Source organism: Buteo buteo, chromosome 17 (assembly GCF_964188355.1).
Source record: "Buteo buteo chromosome 17, bButBut1.hap1.1, whole genome shotgun sequence".
Classification (NCBI taxonomy): Eukaryota; Metazoa; Chordata; class Aves; order Accipitriformes; family Accipitridae; genus Buteo; species Buteo buteo.
Genome location: NC_134187.1, coordinates 17,243,464 through 17,264,048, shown reverse-complemented (window position 1 = coordinate 17,264,048; position 20,585 = coordinate 17,243,464). Strand labels below are relative to the sequence as shown.

The 20,585-nt window shown below is 35.7% G+C and overlaps 1 protein-coding gene across 4 annotated transcripts in view; it reads right to left on the bottom strand.

The window, feature by feature from the left end:
- The window catches only part of KIDINS220 (kinase D interacting substrate 220), an 87,961-nt gene that overhangs the window by 43,750 nt on the left and 23,626 nt on the right, over positions 1-20,585 (bottom strand). For all 4 annotated transcript variants that reach the window (XM_075049181.1, XM_075049183.1, XM_075049184.1 and 1 more), the window contains exons 10-22: positions 18,309-18,407; positions 17,504-17,602; positions 16,368-16,545; positions 15,437-15,601; positions 13,865-14,044; positions 13,325-13,490; positions 12,236-12,387; positions 9,532-9,821; positions 7,988-8,128; positions 7,100-7,343; positions 6,842-6,930; positions 5,656-5,800; positions 1,475-1,637 (exon numbers count right to left, since the gene is read on the bottom strand). In XM_075049181.1, coding sequence (XP_074905282.1) covers positions 1,475-1,637; positions 5,656-5,800; positions 6,842-6,930; positions 7,100-7,343; positions 7,988-8,128; positions 9,532-9,821; positions 12,236-12,387; positions 13,325-13,490; positions 13,865-14,044; positions 15,437-15,601; positions 16,368-16,545; positions 17,504-17,602; positions 18,309-18,407 — 2,111 coding nt within the window. The remainder of the gene's footprint in view (positions 1-1,474; positions 1,638-5,655; positions 5,801-6,841; positions 6,931-7,099; positions 7,344-7,987; positions 8,129-9,531; positions 9,822-12,235; positions 12,388-13,324; positions 13,491-13,864; positions 14,045-15,436; positions 15,602-16,367; positions 16,546-17,503; positions 17,603-18,308; positions 18,408-20,585) is intronic.

The window sequence follows — 20,585 nt, the reverse complement described above, 5'->3', positions numbered from 1 at the left end:
TAATGAGTTTGTTGGATAAATACTGAAAATATAAAATTGTGAAACATGCCATACGGAAAATCTAAATAAAGAGAAGTTAGAAATATTTACAGCAAGGGTACTAGAAAGCATAAAAGGAGAGGGAATCCTTGATGATTCTGAATTATTGTACTTACCTGATCACATAAACATTTGTGACACTAGCCATGTGAACCCACAATGGAGAGGTGGGTTCCCATTACTTTATCTATGATTTCACAGGTATCTTGCACTCGCAGAGGAAATGCAAAACCCAGAAACTGGATCCATTCTCTAGAGAAAGTGTTTTCTAATCACGTACTTCTTTACCTCTGAAGTTTGGTATTTCAGAAACAACCCCGCAACTTGAAGCCACCCCAGTCTACTACTTGCTCTCTTTGTCCATCTTCAATCCTCAGCCTCATCACGCCCAGTCCACCCTTGTCCCTCTACCTTCCAGTTCTCCGTGTTCAGATCTTAACCTCACTTCGACTTTCCTTTCCTAATACAACTCACACCAGTCATCTTTCCCAATCAATCCTAACTCCATTCTCAACACTTCAATAATTTCCAGCCCATCGCAGACCTTCATCCAGTTCTCTCATTCCTTGACTCTTAGTGCAGGGCACCTTCCCAAAATTTTCTGTTCAAGTTCATTCTCCTCTCTGTTCTTTCCCTGGATCCTGCCAAGTCTCTAGATTTTCTGGTAACTTGTTCAATTAATCCCAGTCTTCCCTCTTTACCTCAGCTGTTCTTTCCATCTGATCTCAGTTATTTCTTACCCAAGTCAAACCCTTCATTCCTCTTACTGACTTTCATTCTCAGATTCTGGTTTTTTCCCTATAGGCCCAACTCCCAGTCACATTCTTTCTCTTCCATTCCTCCCACTGTCATCAGGTCACTTTTCACAATCCACAGGTCCTCTCTTATGAGCAACCAGGTGCTGGAAAGGCATGTTCACTGGCAACACAGGGACCATTTACTCCCAGTTGCAATACCTAGCCAGCACTGTTGAACAGCAACTTGTATCAGCAATGGAGCAAGTAATGCTTCACTTTTGTATTCTGTAACTGCGAGCACACTTGCTAAGTACCAAACCTTCAGAGATCTTTACCAGTAAAGGCAGTTTTTGCAGAGCTTAGTTCAGATTTCTAAATAGGGAAAAAATCCCAACTTCTAGCTTGGCCAAGGTAGAGATGAAAATTACATCAAGAGACAGAAGCACAGCTAGCTATCTGTGAAAGAATTCCAGTATAATTCTCTTTGTTTTTAATATAAAGCACACATTCGTATGTGGTGCATTAATAAGCAGTGAAAGTAATTTAAGTTTCCAAAATTTAATAGAGGAGAATAAGATTGTGGGAATTTTAGATTACAACTTGGTAGCTGTTTGAAAGCCATGTTAGTCTAATGATCATTAATAATGTTCACTATTTTAATAATAGAAAGTGCACACCATTACCAGAATAACACTTACCTCTCATAGATGGTTTTTAAAGTCAGCTGATCTGGAACACCTTCAGTCTCTTCAAGATGCAGTATGAGCCACGATGTTCTATACGGCCACTGCTCTGTGAGATTGATCCAACTGGCCAGTCTATCCCAATTGAATGTGATCTGATTAGCTCTCAATAAACGACCTAATGTAACAGGGAAGGAGGGAAGAACCACAAGGGATTTTTTTTTTTGCTTTTGAAAGATATCTTTTTTTTTTCCTCAAAGTAACAGCTATGTAAGTCTCTTAACCTGATCTGTGAACTTTCTGGTATTATATTTTTAGCTAGCTAAGTTCAAAATCATCTCAAGTTGCACCTAAAAATATCATTTGACAACCTAATAAAAATTCTTGCAAATACTGGTTAGAACATGAGACTCTCCAGAATTTTCAACTTCAGCTCCAGGTTAAGCGCTAATTACTATCATCCTGTTACAGGTGAATCTTAAGTTACTTTAACAAAACTCAATAGAGAATTTCATACAGCATTTATTTTGCAATCTAAACACAAAAATCATGCTAATAACTGTGAAAGACCTTCTGTGCATTGACATAGGAAATATGGTCAAAACAAGCTAAGCATACAACTGCCATCTTCAATAGCCAATAAAGTAAAATTCAAAGCTATCAACAAAAGACTGTTTTAAGTTAATAAGGCAAGGTATGAATTACAAATAATGTTTATTTAAAAAAAACCAGAAAAAGTTAATGCTACAGTTTATGAATTTCAAGTTTTAGCACATTTTCTAGAATTGCATTACTAATATTGGTGATGACGTGTAACTTACAGCCTGAAGGCTCGGCTCATGAAATCATCATATATAACCACAGATTATAGTACACTAAAAGTGTTCTTGCAAAGGTTTTGTTTGTTTGTTTTTACAACTAACAGTTTGTGATTTTGTTATACTTTCACATCTGCACTATAATTTGACAAAATCAGACACTTCATGCTACAAATTCTAATGACACTGCTAAAAGACTGCACATTTATTTAAAAGATTAGCTCAGAATTTTAGGTTTGTTGTCATATATGAATGATCACTAAAAAAGGGAAAAAGCAGGGGAAAATGGGGAAAACGACACATTAACACTCTTCTATTAATGGTACTAGCATTAAGTTAATGGAACAGAAAATAAGACATGGGTTATTTTATGTAATTTGGAACAGCATTTACATTTAGTTCTTCATAACCTCAGTGAAGGTAAATTAGGACAATCCAAACTATGCAAATACTACTGGGAATGGAACTGCAGAGACAGCCAACCCCTCTGTGTTACCCAGGTTGGTTCGATAGAGCTGAGCCTCAGCTCAGAAACATACAACTGTGTCCTTGTATCATACTTCCTACTGAGATGATCACCTCGGCACTGTACCAGACCTGAAACAGTCCCACCTACTTGAGACATGCTGGAAATAAGTACTCCCAAATGCAATGTTAAGTTGGGCAGTGGATGCAGCATCAATAATGCTGTGGCAGGTTTCTGCAACCAAATGGATCAGCAGGAATCAGTTCAGTTTTGGCCAGTACTATTACTCTGTGCATCTATTGGTAAAGCAAACACTCTAAGTGAGACCTGAGGTGGTTGCAACAGGTTTTTTAGCTCCAGCTATGTACTGTGCAATAGAGACAGGCTGATTTCTGAACTGCACCCAGTGCAGGCAATATGGCTACAATAACTCGATGCAGAATTTAATGCCAAATCTGTTGAATCCATCCTTGATACCTGTTGCCTGCAGGCAACTGTGATATTTCTGTATCTGTGAAAGTTTTCTTCCTAGAATTCTCTCTCTCAAATGATACAGCTCTCATCAGAAAATTAAGAATATTTTTTTACTTAAGCATTATATGTTATCGTAGAAAGACATAGGTCATATTTCTAGAAATGACAAAGGTCATTTAACATAACCTTTTATTGCTGGTGTTATTGGTAGAATTGTACCATAGTCTTCCTAGCAATCAAATTTTATTAGGTTTATGGAAATCAGAAGTTTTAGAGATTGTATTTTCATTAACATAACCCAGAGCTTGTGATAATTTGGTTAATGTTGAAATCACTACAAACAAGAGCAGAACTATTTTCCTCAAAACACAGTAATATTCACTTTGTTCTCCATTTGTACAGTGTAGTACTACTCATCATTCAGTAAGATCCTTTATCATAAAACCAGGAACTTAGATTAAAAGAGTTGAAGTAGCATAAAAGGTAATCCATTGTATTCAGGAGAAAAGTTCTACAGCACAGGAGCTGTAGAGAATAGGATTAATGTCATCTTCCAAGACCCTCCCTGAAGTGTAACGTAGGAAGCTGTAACTAGGATCAATTTGTTAGGGAAGAGCTCAAAGGTGCACTGTTTCTTCTGAAAGACACCACTGATCTCTAATGGGTCAATGGGAAAGCTACAATTGCACACAAGTCTAGATATAAAGAAAAGAAACAAAACAAAAGCAGAAATACCTGTATAGTAAATGCAATGTTTTTCCAACTAGCTATTTCAAATTTTAAAAGCACTATTTGTCCTTTCCTAAACTCAGCCATAGGTAGGGGAACAACTATTTATTGTCTCTTCAATCATTATGCTACTCATTATTTTATGAGCCAATAACCTTGCTTACCAGTGGCAAGAAGTTCTCCTGAACTAACCTTCCTGTTTGCATCCCATCTTATCTAATAAACCTAATTTAATACACTAAATATGCATGCTGGATAGTACTAAAATATTTTTAAGTATTAAAGACAATATATTTGACATATCTGTGAAACCCTTACATTTTCCAGTTAGTCCTAGAAACTGTTAATAGTATTTGTTTCACAGAATCACAGAATGGCTGAGGTTGGAAGGGACCTCCGCAGGTCATCTGGTCCAACCCTTCCTGCTCAAGCAGGACCACCCAGAGCCATTTGCCCAGGACCATGTACAGATGGCTTCTGAGTATCTCCAAGGATGGAGACTCCATAACCTCCCTGGGCAACCTGTGCCAGTGCTTAGCCACCCTCATAGTAGGAAAGTGTTTCACTAGCACCTGGTAAGTTTTCTGCCTGGCAGTTTTCTACAAGGGTCCACACCCTCATTATAAACATGCACAATACAAAGCCTGGAACAGAGAAAACATGAAATTTGATCCTTTCACAAAACCTGGCATTGGTTTTCACATCAACACAAAAATGAGATAAGGATACCAACATTAAGCTCAAGCTTTTGCCAGGCTATTTTTTTCCTGGTTAAAGATCAAGCCAATATTGAGTAAGGTCCAAGTTGCCCAGAAGCCTCATACTGTACAATAGCAAATGCTTGTGTAGAAGCTTCAGAACCTGGGGAAAAATAATATCCCCTGGTGATTTGTGGTTCATTGCTTGCTTTCTATTAGCACTTGATGAATTTTACTTTTCAGGTATTTGTTTCTGAATCCACATAAGCTTCCCTCATCCATATGATACTGTTGCAGAGTTATGCACTTAACTATATACAGTGTGATAAGTAACTCATTTTGTTTGTTCTGAATCAGTTAGCTGTAAGGCTATTCCGTGTCTTTTAGTGTCTGTAATAGAAAAGACAGTCAATAATCATTCCCCGTTCACTTACTACATGAAACATGATTCTATTAGACTTACATAAGTCCTTTTCCAGTTGTTTCCAGTTTTTAAACCTCAAAGATACCAATGTCTTGATTGTGTTTTGTTGAAGGAAAACAGGTCATAAAATGTCTTCATCAGTCCCAGACAACATTTAGGGAAAAAAGACTCCAAATATCCATAGCAAAAATGTAAAGGATACATACTTGGTTTTGCCTCGCAGTTTACCTGTTAAGATACCACCACTACGAGCTTTGTTCGCATTAGAGTATTACAAAATTGAAAAATTTATTTATTATACCACTTCAAAATTAAAAAATATAAAACTTCCTAAAAATGTCAACTAGAATAATTTGCCTCCCAACTGAAGTTAGTGAAACAACAAACAATTTTTTATTTCTTTTTTTTTAAATACTACACAGAATAGTCTATGCTTGCACTCTAGAAGAGTTTGCTTCAGAAGGATTTTCAAAATCAACACATGGACTGACTTGTTAAATTTAGTTTACACACTAAAAGGTCTGAGTGTAAACTACAGGCAACGAAAACACAATACTGTTTACTATACACAAACATGCCACACTTACCTGTCACTGATACAATATTTAGCAATCTCCTCATGGTCTGAGGACTGATATCACTGAACCAATCCTCTGTAACCAACAGCTTGGTCAAATCAAAAGACATTTGGCGGGTAATGGTACGTTGCATCTGGCGTCTTCGGTAAGTATCCTGATAATGAGACAAAAAAGCAAGGAATACTGATTAGTCTTAAAAACTTTTATGTATTTGAAATACTTCAGTTTTACTTGATTATAAAGTTAGAACCTTTGTGAATATGTGTCTGTGAGGTTGACATGAAATACCATAAAAATATTTACCAGAATTTAATTCTGATTTAGCTGTGCAACAGTTGAACATGATTTCCATGTAAACCAAGAACTGGTAAGAGTTACACATTTTACTTGCATGCCAATTCTGAGAGAGCAAAATAGAGTGACACAGTGAGATATTTTGTAAAAAGGTTACTAATTTCAGCATTGCCGTCATCGTTTCCTACTGTCTCTACAAAAAGTTAATGCCATCCATTTACTAATTACATTTTAAAATTAAAGCGAACATCAGGTCCCTTTCCTACAAAACTCCCTAATTCTCTACCCTATGGCAGCTCAAAAACCTCAGAATCCTCAGACTCTGTGCTGCTTTTCAATACTTCCTAGATACCTTTTATTCAACCACTTTCTGATTTTACGTAAAGATGGAAAAACAGAACAGAAAGCAGGAAAGAAAGTGTGGTGGACGTGTTGCAGTAGAAGTCTAGTACTATAATATTCTAAATTCCTTGATTTGCTTAATTACTGCCCCTTGTTGCAGCACCCTGTGATGAAGTGATACCAGGCTTATACACAAAAATCCAAAATATACATACATACATAGATCATAATTACTACCAGCATGCTGTATCATCTCAGCATTCACAGAGTTGAATTTAAGTATTTGTGGAAAAGAACACTTCAGTGAGCAAGCAAACTTTTTTCCCTTTGATCGATCATCAGTTTACTGATTTAAGAATGTACTTTTCTTACATGGATCATTTATGCTAATTTCATAAGAATGGTTTGGTTTAAGTCTTCCAAGTTGCCATAATCGAAAATGTGAAAGAAAAAAAAAGAATAGAAAAGAAAAAAGTATTACCAGTATCTCCATTTAGTAAAACAAACAAACAACTCCCCCCTGCCCCTCCCAAGCCCTAACAAACAAAATCTTTCTCACCCGCCTATTGAGAGCAGTTTTACTACCAAGCTTGGTTATGTCTCCAAGACTGTTCTGAGAAACTCTCCTGTCAACTTCTTCATGCAATCCTACGGAAAGGAAAACAAAAGGCAGGCATTTTCTCCATTCATATACATTTGACTGATCTATAAAGTTAACACTGATGATCTGCCAATTACTTAAATAGTTTGTTCCAAAAACCAGATTTTTGGAACATTGGTTTTGTAACTTTCATATCATCCTCCTGCATAACCTTACCTGCATTATCTGTATAAGGAATATCCCCATTGGTTGTCGAAGCTACCATCAGTTTTTTTGCATTACTAAGTCCTCGGCTATTCAGAAAAACAGGCAAATGGACTATGTTTCGCATGTAATCATGTCCATTTATGTTTGAATCACGTAGAACGCTGTTGAGATTCTGGTTAATAGCCTTTATAATAATGTGTGGGTCACTTGCAAAAATAGCAATAAACGGGCCTTTTGAAAACAAGACTCGCACCTGTAAAAAAGTAGACAGTATACCTTGTTAATAATAATTAATAGTAACCATGGATCATTTGAACATCTGACTCAACATTTTATATTCATTCCGTTCAAGTTATAAACTTGAGAGGATGAGAGATATATAAAGATGTCAGTTTCTTCAATAGGAGATATCTAGTGTTAGGAACTTATCCACAATTAGAAATAAGTGTACTTGATAAATTAGTGGTAGTAGTTACAGTGGAAGTCATCACCAAGAAGATATTACGCAGTAATGTCCTAGCCCCCACAAATATTTAGCATTTAAGTAATTTTCATCTAACGTGCTTCAAAAGTATGAAAAACTCTCCAAACATTGTAAGTTTGTTTCAACAGGATATTAATTTTCAATAATTTACATCTGATTATTTCAAAACTTTCCACAAGTATTAACATTTACAGTCCTACTGAGATTTAATTTTCAACTTTTAAAACCTGTTGCTCTTAGTATTACAGTTATGCCTATGTACACAAACGTTGAAAGACTACAACACACAGACTCTGCATACATGCCTTCTTTCTATAGAAAATACACAATAACTGTATGTATCTGAACTCATCTATGGAAGAGATCATCCAGATGATCCAGAGATCATCTTTTTATAAAATGATCCAACTCACAGTATCAAGCATCTGTAAAACTTTGTCCTGTTCACAAGCATCTAATCCATCAATAATTACAACAAGCCTTGTCTGGTTCTGAGTGAAGCTGTCAATGGTTTTTGCCATTTTGGCCATCAGTTCCACTTCACATTTCAAAACCTATAAAAATTAAAAGCAAAGAAGGAAAAGACATCTCTATAATACTTAAAACTCACAAAAACGCATATAATTACTTTTGCAGATTGCTACTTGTCCCAAAAATACTTCAATAAGATTACAAAAATAAACACTTTATAAACACCCAAAGTGAAAGTCCTAAAATGCCACCTTCAAAATTTTAATTTCCTATTTGCACAAAAATGTACAGAACTGCATATTCCACTTTAATGTAACAAACTATCCTTATTTAAATTCCACTACAATGGTATTTAAAAAGAAACTAATACTTATGCACTGTAAATCAGTATTTCAAGAGTAAACAAAAGAGTATTTGTAGCTTCATTGAATCCTCAAAAATTGCTTTGCATAAAATGCACACTAAAATTTTCTATCTGCCTTCCAGCCAAGCAAATTATGCTATCACTTATTCCTATTCAGGATATGCAATCTGAAGATTTTTTTAAGTTTTTCAACATTAAGTTACACATTTAACAACTACCCTTAGAAACAAAGGTGGAATTCCCTGCCCTAATTTCAGCAAGTAACAGGTAGACATTAAAATCTGATCTATTCATCACTAGATTCATCTTGAATGTACACATTATGATGACATAAGTCATATGAATAACTCTCCAGAAATACCCACTTCTCTCCTTTGATTGCTAAGGGTGAACCTAACTCCTAAATGGCTAAAGTTATGCCAGATAAATACCACTCAAAAAACAACTGTCAAGAAACACAGTAGCAAGACACACATATGGTCTTCTGTGCTTCAAAAATACTTGCACAACATATTGTTATACAATGTATTAGCTGTAAACTATGGAGGTAACTATCATGATGCTAAAGCTTATTTTCAAATAGGAGCATATAGGATATTTGATGACAGCCTGATGGGTACATTTTTATCAGTTTAGATACAACCCAGCGAAACAATAATATTTTGTATCATTTTTCATGAAATATATGAACTGTTTTGGAATGTTCTTCCAGTGCTATCATTCCTTTCTTAGTAAAGAGGTCTTGCAGACAGCCAAATTTAGGCTTGGTTTTTCACCTTTAGAATATTTTAAAAGTTATTCTTTCTAATCTTGTGGTCTAAAGTAAGCTTTTACTAAATACTGATCATTTAGAACAGCTGTTTTCCTAGTACCTTCCTCCCAGAAAAACAGAAATTGAAAACTTAATCCAAACTTAACATTCCTGGTTGAGCAGACAGATCTCATACAGTAAGCATAACTACCAGTGGAACAGAAGTGTTCCCTTCAGTAAAAACTCACCAAGGCTCATTCTAATGTTGCAAGACTTGGCCTGATTAAATAAATGGTGCCCCATCTTAAGAAGGCTACAGGTTTAGGGTTTTGTTTCAATTCTTTTAATGGCCAATTCATATAAATGCTTACCTTCATGAACCCCTCGCTTTTCAACTTGTGAAGCTTGGAGGCAGCATTGTGAAGACGTTTTCTTTGCGAATTCAAAACTGAATCCATCACTTGCCACCATGTGCGACAATTCAAGATGAAGGCCAAACCAACAACACAGGTAACTGATATAAGAATAACATTCACTGTCATGTTGGCTGGTTCTACGTTAAAAATTGCCAGCAGGGCAATCGCAGAAACAACACAAGACAATATGAACAGGAAAATCACAAAGGATGGGAGACAGCAAGTTTTCTTCCATTTCTTTTTACCTAGGAGACAAGTAAAGTATTTGCTGTTAAAATGAATGTAAAATGTAATTACAGTTAGTACAAAATCTATTAACTTGCACACTTCCCATAAAACACTAACTTGCACAAAAGGTTATTGCAGTGTTACCATCCAGTCACAAGCATGAAAAAAATGGTCTAAATTTGCCAAAATTCTTGGAAATTATGAAGCAGAGATATTCTTTTAATCTTCAATTTATCTCCATTGCTTCAAGAAATCCACACTGGATGGAAATGATCTTTATTAAATAGATTTCATATCAGTAGTATCATCCCTTTTGTGGCATCTCTTAGTAAAGTATATTTATGCAAGTAAATCCTAGGAAAACAGTATGGTAACTACCCCATTTTAAACGGAAACATGATACTTACATAATCTAATACTAAAGGTGCCATTGGTGAACTAAATCAAAATTGCAAGCTACAACCTGAGACTATCCTTTCTTTCATGCTAAAACATACACAAACAAGGGAGGACTGCAGTATGTAAGGTTTGGACAGGTCACAAGGGCCTCAGAAGAGAATATAGAACTCCTGACTTCAATTGGATTGATAAGGAAGAGACAAAGAAATATTGCAATTGGAGGTTAGCACAGATAAAGCAGTGATCAAAGAAATAGCTTTTTCCAAAGTGGCAGCCTCTGCCTTTAGGATCTGTACACATCTAGTGGTGTACTCATCTAGAAGATTCACATCTTCTGTACACATTTGTTGATAACAAAGAACAGAACACAGCAATAATCTGATGCAAAACGATGACAGCTAAAAATCAATATTTGAACTGGAACAGAAAAATCAAATTTTAAATATGCTATATGGAAAGAATATCCAAGGTTTATACATGGCCCATGTATGATTTTCTAGACCAGGGTATAAGCTGGAAACGTCTTTCATATTACTGACATATGTGACAGATAGGATTGTGATGCAGGACAAAGCAACAGAAATGCCTAATGACAGGAGTGAGGGGCAAGAAGAGAAGAATAACAGCTCAGTTCTAATTACATTCAGTTATAGACATTTTGAAGTAGGGATGTAAGCTTCCTCTAGCTAGAAAGAGATAGCACTGGATTAGAGACTTAGGAATCATCAGCAATGAAATGGCAATTGAATAGGCTTGTCTGCAAGTCTACAGATGTAACAAAAATTAAAGATACAGGAGACTAAAAAGAAACTGATATGGAATTTCTATGAACATCTAGAGACAAGAAACCTATGACCCTAGACCTAACAAACATATGGAGACAAGGAGAAGTAGTGCAAGATCACCAAATAAATAAAATTTTTAAAAAAATCAAGTAGATATTATGGAAGAGCACAGGAAGGCAAGAGAGCCAAGGAATACAAGATAAATGTAAGATTACTAATGAAAGGGAAAAAGTGATTACTGCAAATAATCACAAGAGCCAGCACTACACTGACATTCTCAAGTCAATTTCAAGAGAAATTACAGTACCTTGAAAGCTGTTTCACTGAGGTTAAGGAGAACTGCAAAATGTCTAATATGGAAATAAGGGTGAAAAACTCCACATATCACTTTCATAAAGAACATCAGTGAATTTGACAAAGAACAATGAAAAGCAAATTGTGTTCAGCACGTAGCATGGTTTTTTCCACCCTCTGCAAGACAGGAGAGTCTAAACATTTCCCTTTGTGACAAGAGACAGCATCTAACAGATTCCTCAATTTCTGGTCTGGGTCAAAATGAAATGAGAAGTAACTGACTGAAACTGAACTCAAAGCAGAAATAAGTCCTCTATGAATTGAAAGTTACCCTCAAGAACTCCCTTTCTTCATAATATCATACTCTGTTCAGCACATTTTTTTTTCAGAAATCTACAGATGTACAGATGGCATAGAAGAAAAAACACTTGTTCCATTTGGATCAAGTAGGCATATTTCATCCCATCTTATCAGCACTGATCACAGCAATTTATGGCTTTGGACCAACATGCTCTATACATTTATTACTTCCAAGAATAAGTAGTGGTCACTCATAAAAGCTCTGAATTAAAATCCTATCAACTAAACAGAAACTTCTTTTAGCAATACACAGAAGTACACTTTTCCCTTTATCTGACTCACACACAATGGCTTAATTGCTATGGAAAAATATCATGCTGCATCTAAAAGGATGTAATATAAATGCATTTCCATTGACACTTCTGAAAACTATACTTCACAAAAGATATTCCTTTATGATATTAATAAAATGAAGATGAGCAAAGAAAACAGGGCATTTCTCTCTCCAAAAGAATAGAAGGAGTTTCCCGTTCTGTATGAATTTCTGCATGGCTACAACAGTTTCTAAAAAGAGCTTATAATGTGAAAAACAGAACCCTGATAACGGAGCATTGAAATGGAATAATCAAAAATGTCATTCAGGTAGTAAGAACCTTGTGTATCTTCTGTCTTGAAAACTCGAAATAGCCTTGTTGCTAAGAAACCAAATTCTCTTTCACATGCATCAGAGAGGGTAGCAATCATCTCAGCCAATGAAGTTTCTCCACCTACACTGGACAGTCTATTGTAGTCCGTAAACAAAAATCTGAAAGAGAAAAAACATGTATTTTGTATATTTCAGAAAGCTTTAAATATTTTCTGGCAACCAAACCAAAAATATTCCTGCGTCTCTACAGTTAAAAGTTTTTTCAAGTGGCACAAAATGTAAAATATTTAAATACTTAAATTTTTTTAAACTCTACATGGAATTTAAGTATTTATTTATTTTTTCTCCTGTTATCAACCTCTTCTTTGCCCCACTTCCTATTCTAAAATTTGATTTCTTAAAAAGATAAAAATGATCACATTGCTAATGGCACCTCACACGGCAGTAAAAACATAAAAATATCTTTATGATGCCAAAACATAATATTGACAAGTGTTTTTAAAATTGCATTCTGAGCTATTTTCAAATGTTTATGGAGGATTAAAAAAAAAATACAGAAGAGCAAGATCACATAGAAGCACCATCAGGTTAAAATACAGGTCTCTAAACAATAGGAATAAACAAAACTATAAAACACATAGCACAAATTTTCTTGCTTTCAGATAAACTAGAAACTTTGAGCAGTCTGATGCTCTACTTACAGGGAAAAAAAAAAAAGGAAAAGAAAAAAAAAAAAGAGACCTTAACAGAAGTAATCAGTGAAACAAGCATTAAATGTAATACACAGTAAGCTATACCAGAAAAGTAAATTCTTATTTTGTCTGTTACAAATTTTTATTAGGATGATAGTCAAACCCCTTAATACTAAAAAGCAGTAACTTTCATCAACTTTGGCACAGAGGTTTTCTTGAAAACACTACTATCTTCTTCATACTGAAAAATGTAACTACATGATCTTCTAGGGCTATTATTTTTCAAACAGGTTATCTCAACAGCTTTTCATAGGAAGATAAACATGCACATTAAAACGCAGTTTGAAAAGTATCAGAGTGAACCTGAATTATTAATTCAAGAGTAAATAAATGAAATAACTAACCTGACAGGTAAAGCTTTAGTGGTTTGCTCTGGTAATTCTGGTGGATTCACAAACATGAGTTTGAGAAGCAACTCTAAATATCCAATATGTCTTGCCAACCTTGCACTTAACAGCCAGGCCCAGTTCCAGCTCTCACCTTCTCTTCGGCCACCAAAGTAAATTACAGCTAAAATATTAAAAATTTAAAAAAAGTTGTTATGGCCTCTATTTTAATCAACATTCACAACTGAAAGAACCATGAAGTTTGAACAGATATGGCACAGAGTTGCGTAAAAGGAGTTGAATGAATTTTTAACAGTTATGGCTAAAAACAAGAGTGGTAAGAGTAACATAATGAAGTTAATATACAAAATTCTCCTTTGATTTCAAGAATGCCCCCACACAAATCACATCCAAAACATAAGGAAAGGGTCTGAAGTGATCCTATTTGCTACAAAAACATTTAGTATTTTTTCTGAATCACAAAGCATGTCTACAAAACAATAATGAATTCCAAAAATAGGTAAAACTTTCCCAAACTTCATATAAAATAAGACTTACTAAAGAAAATGTAGAGAACTGCTAATAAGCTGAGTGACACCGCTATTCCAAGCTTTGCATCCACTGTGAAAGCAAGCAACAAACCCAAACCTCCACACAGCAAAAGTGTGAGGAATACAATAAGCCAGGAGAACTGAAACAGAGGTTCAATCTGCTGTCCTGCGAAAGTCTTCATTTCATCTAAAACAAAAAGACAAAGACCAGTTAACATGTTAAATCATTCCAGAACAGAAAGCAAAAAAAGTATTATAATGATCATCTTTGAAAAGAAACACTTTTTCACTAGACTGTATAACTTTTCCCTATTATTGATCCAAAAAAAAAAAAAAAGACAATGATGCTTGAATTCTTCTTCAAACATTAGTGCAAAACCCTAAGTTTTCATCCACGCAATGAATTAAACCATTTAAATACATAATAATTGCACTGTTTGCTGCAGATTTTCTGCTTTTAAAGGCGTATTAAAAGCCATGCCATTTCCTATCCTCCTTCAAAATTGTAAAAAGTATTTTATGACAGCAATAAAAATAAACCCACCATATCTGTCAAAAAAACCCCCCACCCTAACACCAAAACCCCCATCATTGAAATCTGGACCACATTCCTCAAATAGTCAGATATAACAGTACAATGTAAAAGCTTCAGTATTTATTTCTGTTTGTTGATTCATATCTACCAAAACAGGAATTCCTGAAGAAACTTATTTAGGATCTATCGAATAAGAAACATTAAATACACAATCTAGAATAAAAAGATGAATGAAGAACAGGAAGAAAATACTGAAAAAGTGTTTTAAAAATGTAAGAGCTCATCAGCAATAAACATCACAGTCAAAAATGCACATCGTTTTTTCTTTATGACAGGGGGCACAAGGTGAACAAAATGAACGCAGAGACCCCATTTTGACTAATATAAAAACTTTTAAAAACATAGGAATCACAGAAAGTAAGAAACATCAAGACTGGTAAAAACATTTTGAATTATACTGAAACATCTCAGAAAAACATCCTGTACATAAGATGCCTATTTGCACTGTGAAAAATATTGACTCTCTCTGTGTTTGCCTGCCTCTGTCATTTCAGAAAGTTCAAAAAGCCAAAAGTAAACAAGGATATAGGGGAAGAAAACTAGAAACAGAAAATACACTACAGAGAAAAAATATTAATATCCTGAAATTTGGTCTTAAACTTCAAGAAAATGTAAGATGATACATAGGAGGCACAATAAATAAATACTGCAGCAAAAGGTCTGAACCCAATTTGACACACAAACACCCCCAGCAAGGCATATTTCAGCAGCCATACTTTCAGCAGCACCTAAAGGGTAAATTCACTGCTACAGGAAACCCAGAGGACAACAGCCAGCAACACTCAAAGACTGTCTTGACATTGTATAAATGAACAAAGCAACCAATGGATAAACTGACCATGCTAAAATTTAAATCCCTTCATTACAGAAACAGAGACTGGATACATTACATGGACCAACGGCTGTTGCAAAAGCTAGTAACTCCCATGTGATGCTTTTCATAGATAGACTTGAACCTACAGAAAAGGCTAAATTAACCTCTACCTTCCAGTTTCTTGAGCAGAAAAGATTTTCCACTTCCCCACTGTGCATATAAGCCTACACAGATAGGTGGCTGCATGGTTGGTTCACTCAGAATATCAGCCAAAGCACTGCTGTACAGATCGTAACCCAGCATGTCACCGTCAGATTCCGTGGGAGACAAGTGTCCTGTAATATAAATACTGTGTTACAGAACTTTGCTTTAAGAAATCTCTTCAAAATGACAATTTTCACACAAAAAATCATGACAGGTTCACCTATATTTGTATAAATACTCCTCCCGTATAATAGCTGTTACTATTGGTACATTCTTGTTCAAAGAAATTTTAAATCATCCACATAAATGTTATGTAATTATCAAAACCATTAGAGCTTACCACAAAAGACTCAAGCAAAATCCCAAATCAGAGCAAGTCAAAGAAAATAATTCCTACATAAGCAAGATCTATGTAAAAACAAAACTATCAACAGAAGATGTAGGGTTCAGCGTTCGGAAGATCTCGCGCTGTCATGGAAAGACAGAGGGTTAGTCGCAGCCTTATGATGTACCTGTAATCCCGTCTACCCTTGTTAGTATAAAAGGAATTAACTGCGCAATAAAAGGCGGAAGTTGGCGCTCACACTGTGTGTGTTATCTGTCTCTTTCCCTGGTCCGGCTGACCAGTGATCTAAGCGTGGCACCTTGATATGTAGCAAATGCTACAAGAAGTCACACAGTATCCAATGTCAAAAGTAAAAGGTACATTTGACCTTTGTTAGGCTTTTAAATGGTGAATGTTTTTGCCAACTGATTTTTTTTTAAGGCTCTCCCATTAGTTGCAACATTTAAAAAACTAAACAGTTACCACTTTTCCATACAGAATTGAATAAACTGGATTCTCAATAAACAAGTGATTACAAAAAAATATAAAATTAAATAAATAGTTGTACTTACTGGCTCCAAAGATCTGTGTCAAAATACTCTTCTGGTGGCTACAGTCAATATTGTAAGGTGTTTCTCCTGTTTTGTTGGGTCTATAAAGCAATCTACCATCTTTTGGATTTCTTAAGAGTAATTCAGCAAGTTTACGGCTTCTTCCACGAATGGCAATATGAAGTGGAGTATCTCCTTTCTGCAATTAAGTGAAAAACTAGTAATAGCTAACATGAATTCCTAAGATTATGAACAGAATATATGTCCCACATCGTTTCAGATGTGGTATTTACTTGAAATACCTCTTAAGGTATTCTCAACAGTATTAACACCTTCAGCAAGCATTTTTTCCCCTTGAAAAAGCATTACAAAAGTTCCAGAAAAGACCTGTGAGAAGGCAGTTCTTATAATGCTAAATCTAAGGCACTATCTTCTTTCTTAAACTTTTATAATAACATCTTAAGGTTCATGAAAACTGTAGTCTCTATTTAGAAACAAATGTCTACTAGCAAATTCGGAGACTTCTTTGGAACAAGAGATATTGCTTGTTAGATTTCAATGTCTGCTGAGACGTCTCCAAAAAGCTTTCTGGTAAAAGTTTCCTTATTACATCAAATCAACATTATTACTTATTTGCCCTAAATATAATACTAGGAAGTTAAAAAAAAGTATCAAATAAATGTTCCTGTACTTAAAAGGTTTACAGTCAAAGTAGGTAATGCGTAAGAGGACAGCAATAAAGCTTTGTATTTGTCCTTGGCGTTGCCTAGTTTAGTGTCTATTAAGCAAAAACAAGCATCAGCAACAAATAACTACCATTCTCTATGCTCTTTTTCAAGTGTATTAAGAATCAATACTCTTATCTGTGAAAGTTTTATCCCTGACCTGGAATTTTTTCTTTTCATATTACTAAAAGTACCCTAATACAAACAAAAAAATCAATATATTAATTGTGGGAATTAATTTATATTTAAGTATTCTGATGTATTTAATTATTAAGCATACAGGAGACTAAGCATTTAAGTATTATGGTCTATTTAATCATGAAGCATATGGGAAGCTCTCTTTCTGTATTAGCCTTGACAGCTCACTACAAAATTCTGCTGCAAAACTAAAATTATTAAATACACTAAACTAAACAAACAAATATTCTTTACCTTGTCTACAGCAGAGACCTTAGCTCCTTTATCCAGAAGAAGCTCTACTATTTCAATATTTCTCATCTTGGTTGCTTTTATAAGTGGTGTTTCTCCATCCTAAAAGGGAAAAGCAGGCCTAACAAAAAGATCTTCTCTGTATACTCAAAAACAAGCAAAAACTAGTGATAGCGTAACAAATTAAATCCCGAACTTTTAAGGGAACTTTTTAATTAAATATGTTACTGTGCAAGTAACAACACTTCAGCGCATGTTATCAAAAAGTATCACAGACCCCATATTCTAGATTGATTAGAATCACAGAACAAAATACACTTCTGTTAATAACAGTGCCAAACAGAGAAAGACAAGACTCAGATATAATACAAGGTATTTGAAAAGAGACTCACTGAAAAGGTATTTCACTGCTGTACATACTACTTCCTCTATTTTTTTTTATTCCTGCACATGCAAGAAACGGTGGGCTGAACTTTCACGCTTAGCAATACCAGAAACTTCTTTCCTCAGTTTCCGGTAGCACCTGCTCTCTACTCCTTATTGCTGGTCATGTCAGTGATGCTGAGGTAAAGTATCCACACTTTCCCTGCTATCGAGTTTTAGTAGTAGGTGATGTTTATCAACAAAGGGGATATTACCATTGCTGAAAATAAATTCCGTGTCTCAGAAGATTTTTTTTTTTTTAACAGCATGCAAAGCACCAACACTTCACAAAAACTGAATTTGGTATTATGATTTTAACATCACATAGGAGTTGAGAAAAGAACAGATGTTAAACAAAGCATTCAGTTAAAGTTCTAATCATTACCTTGGTACATGTTTCAGTATCAGGGTTGCACTGCAAGATATCCCTCACCATTGTAGCGTTTCCTTTCTCAACTGCCCAATATAAAGCAGTCTTATTATCCTGAAAAAAGGGAGTATTAAATGTTAACAGTACTTTCATTCAGCTGGATTAATTTCAAAAACTGTATATAAAGTACAACTACTATATACAAAACAGCACATAATACAGAAAATTTTAGCACAGCTCAGGACAAAGGGAAACACCACCAAATCTAGTTGGCACAGCAGCAGAACTTTGGGCCGGGGGTAACGGAAATCTGGCTAGAGAACACAAATCTATTTTAAAAACCTGTGCAAAATATATTAAGAGCTTTAACAATCCAAGCAGATTCAACCTGCCTTGAAACAGTTTCCAAAACTATATATGAGTATTCAGTTGTAACTCAAATACACAAGTTTTCTAATTAAATAAACCAACTTTTTCCAGAGTGTTGACTTTTTTACCCCTATTATGTAAGTCATGTTTCTCTGTGGCTTTTTTTTTTCCTCTCCTATTAGAACATGGAAGTGCTAACCACTTCCAGGCCTTTAAAAAAATTCCATTTTTGTCTCAATTTTACAGTATAGCCTAATAAAACTGTTGAACTGGTCGGCTGGCCTAAAAACAGGCTATGCGAGCTGGAAAGCTGTAAAAGTAGATGGACGTGAAAGTCAACACAAAGTACCAGAATGCAGATCAGCCATACATTGTACCGCTGAACCGGGGGAACAGTTGATAGTTGCAAATCTGCTTGTGTCATTTTTTTTTATTTTTTTTTTTTCCCCAGTGATGTGTGCTATACCAGGAAGTTTCTATGCCTGTAATCTTTTTGTAGCCTAGTGAATGCACCATGACTCTTCCTGTTTAATGCACACTTGTGTAGAGACATTTAAGAAAAGCCTCTGAACACACACCTGCTTCTAAGCAGGAATGTCAAAATCCCACTGGCAGCCTTTTCACTTGCTTCTTTCATTTGCAGCTCTTCCTCTCCCACCTGGCTTCATAGCAAACTGAGTTTAAAGCCTTTCTTGACAGTTTAACAAGCCTGGTCACTAAATTTTCTTTCCTCTCTGGTCACCTGGGTTTCATGTCCTCTGTCCTTCAGTCAGGTGGCTTTCAACAAGACAACAGCCTGAGGAAGCTGCCTCCTCGCTAGCAACATCAGCTGCACAACCAGGCACTCGTCTGCCAGATGCTCCCAGCTGGGCTTTCCCTCTTACCAGAAGGGGTGAGGGCAACACCACCTGAGCCCCCCCACTGCCCCAACAATTGCTCCCAGGGCCCTGTAGTCATGTTTTATCTGCTCAAGGTCTCCCCTGACTAGTGTCCACATGAATGAATGAGCAGCAAGGAACACCGTTGTTGGAAGGCTGGACAAGACTCAGCAGTCTTTCTGGAACATCACAGATTTGGGCAGGCAGCAAATCTCCCCAGAACAGGTCTGGCTGGCAGACAGGTGCTGCAGTGCCGAACAGCAGCGGAGTTGCTAAATACTAGCGCTCATCACCGTTTTTTATATACTGCTGGTCGTAATCTGAAGAGCATAGCCAGAACCTTCCTCTGATGGTACTCACTCCTGCTGTGTCAACAAGGCTACAAATGTATTTTCGAGATTAATCACTGCAAATGGCTATACAGATATCCTCACACTGCCAAAAGTCACAAGCTTCCCTGCCCCCAAGGAGGTTGGGTCCTCTTGCTGTTTTTGTATTGCCTTGGTCATAACAAGACATTGAAAAGCTCCAGATTTTCAGACCCATGTCAGCAAGAAGCTGAGACACACAATTCCAGGTTTGCAATGGCAGGTTAGAGGAAGAGATCCAAACACTACTTTTTCCCCAAACTAAAAGCTTCTTGGCTTCTCAAAAAGGCTCTACATCAACAGCAGGCACTGAATCTTTGCAGCTCTTGGTGACTAGTTAGTTTCATGTTCAAACTCGGCAGAACATATGTGCCTGCAAGCAGAGTGATTTGAATAGCTTCAAGCAAAAGAAAGCGAGTTTAATGTAACAATAAAAAGTACCATGCTGAGTAAGAGAGCTTTCAGTAGAAAACATGGAAATCACTGACAACAACAGTGCTTAACACAAGAAAGGAAGTTAGCGAAGGAGACAAGAACCAACCAAGCATAGTGACAGAACTGCACTGACAACAGATATAATCTAAGGTGTACCATTTTTTGTTACTTAAAATATTAAGTATTAAAATAATAATACTAAGGGATTTTTAAAGTATCTCATTATTTTAAATCTGTTCAGT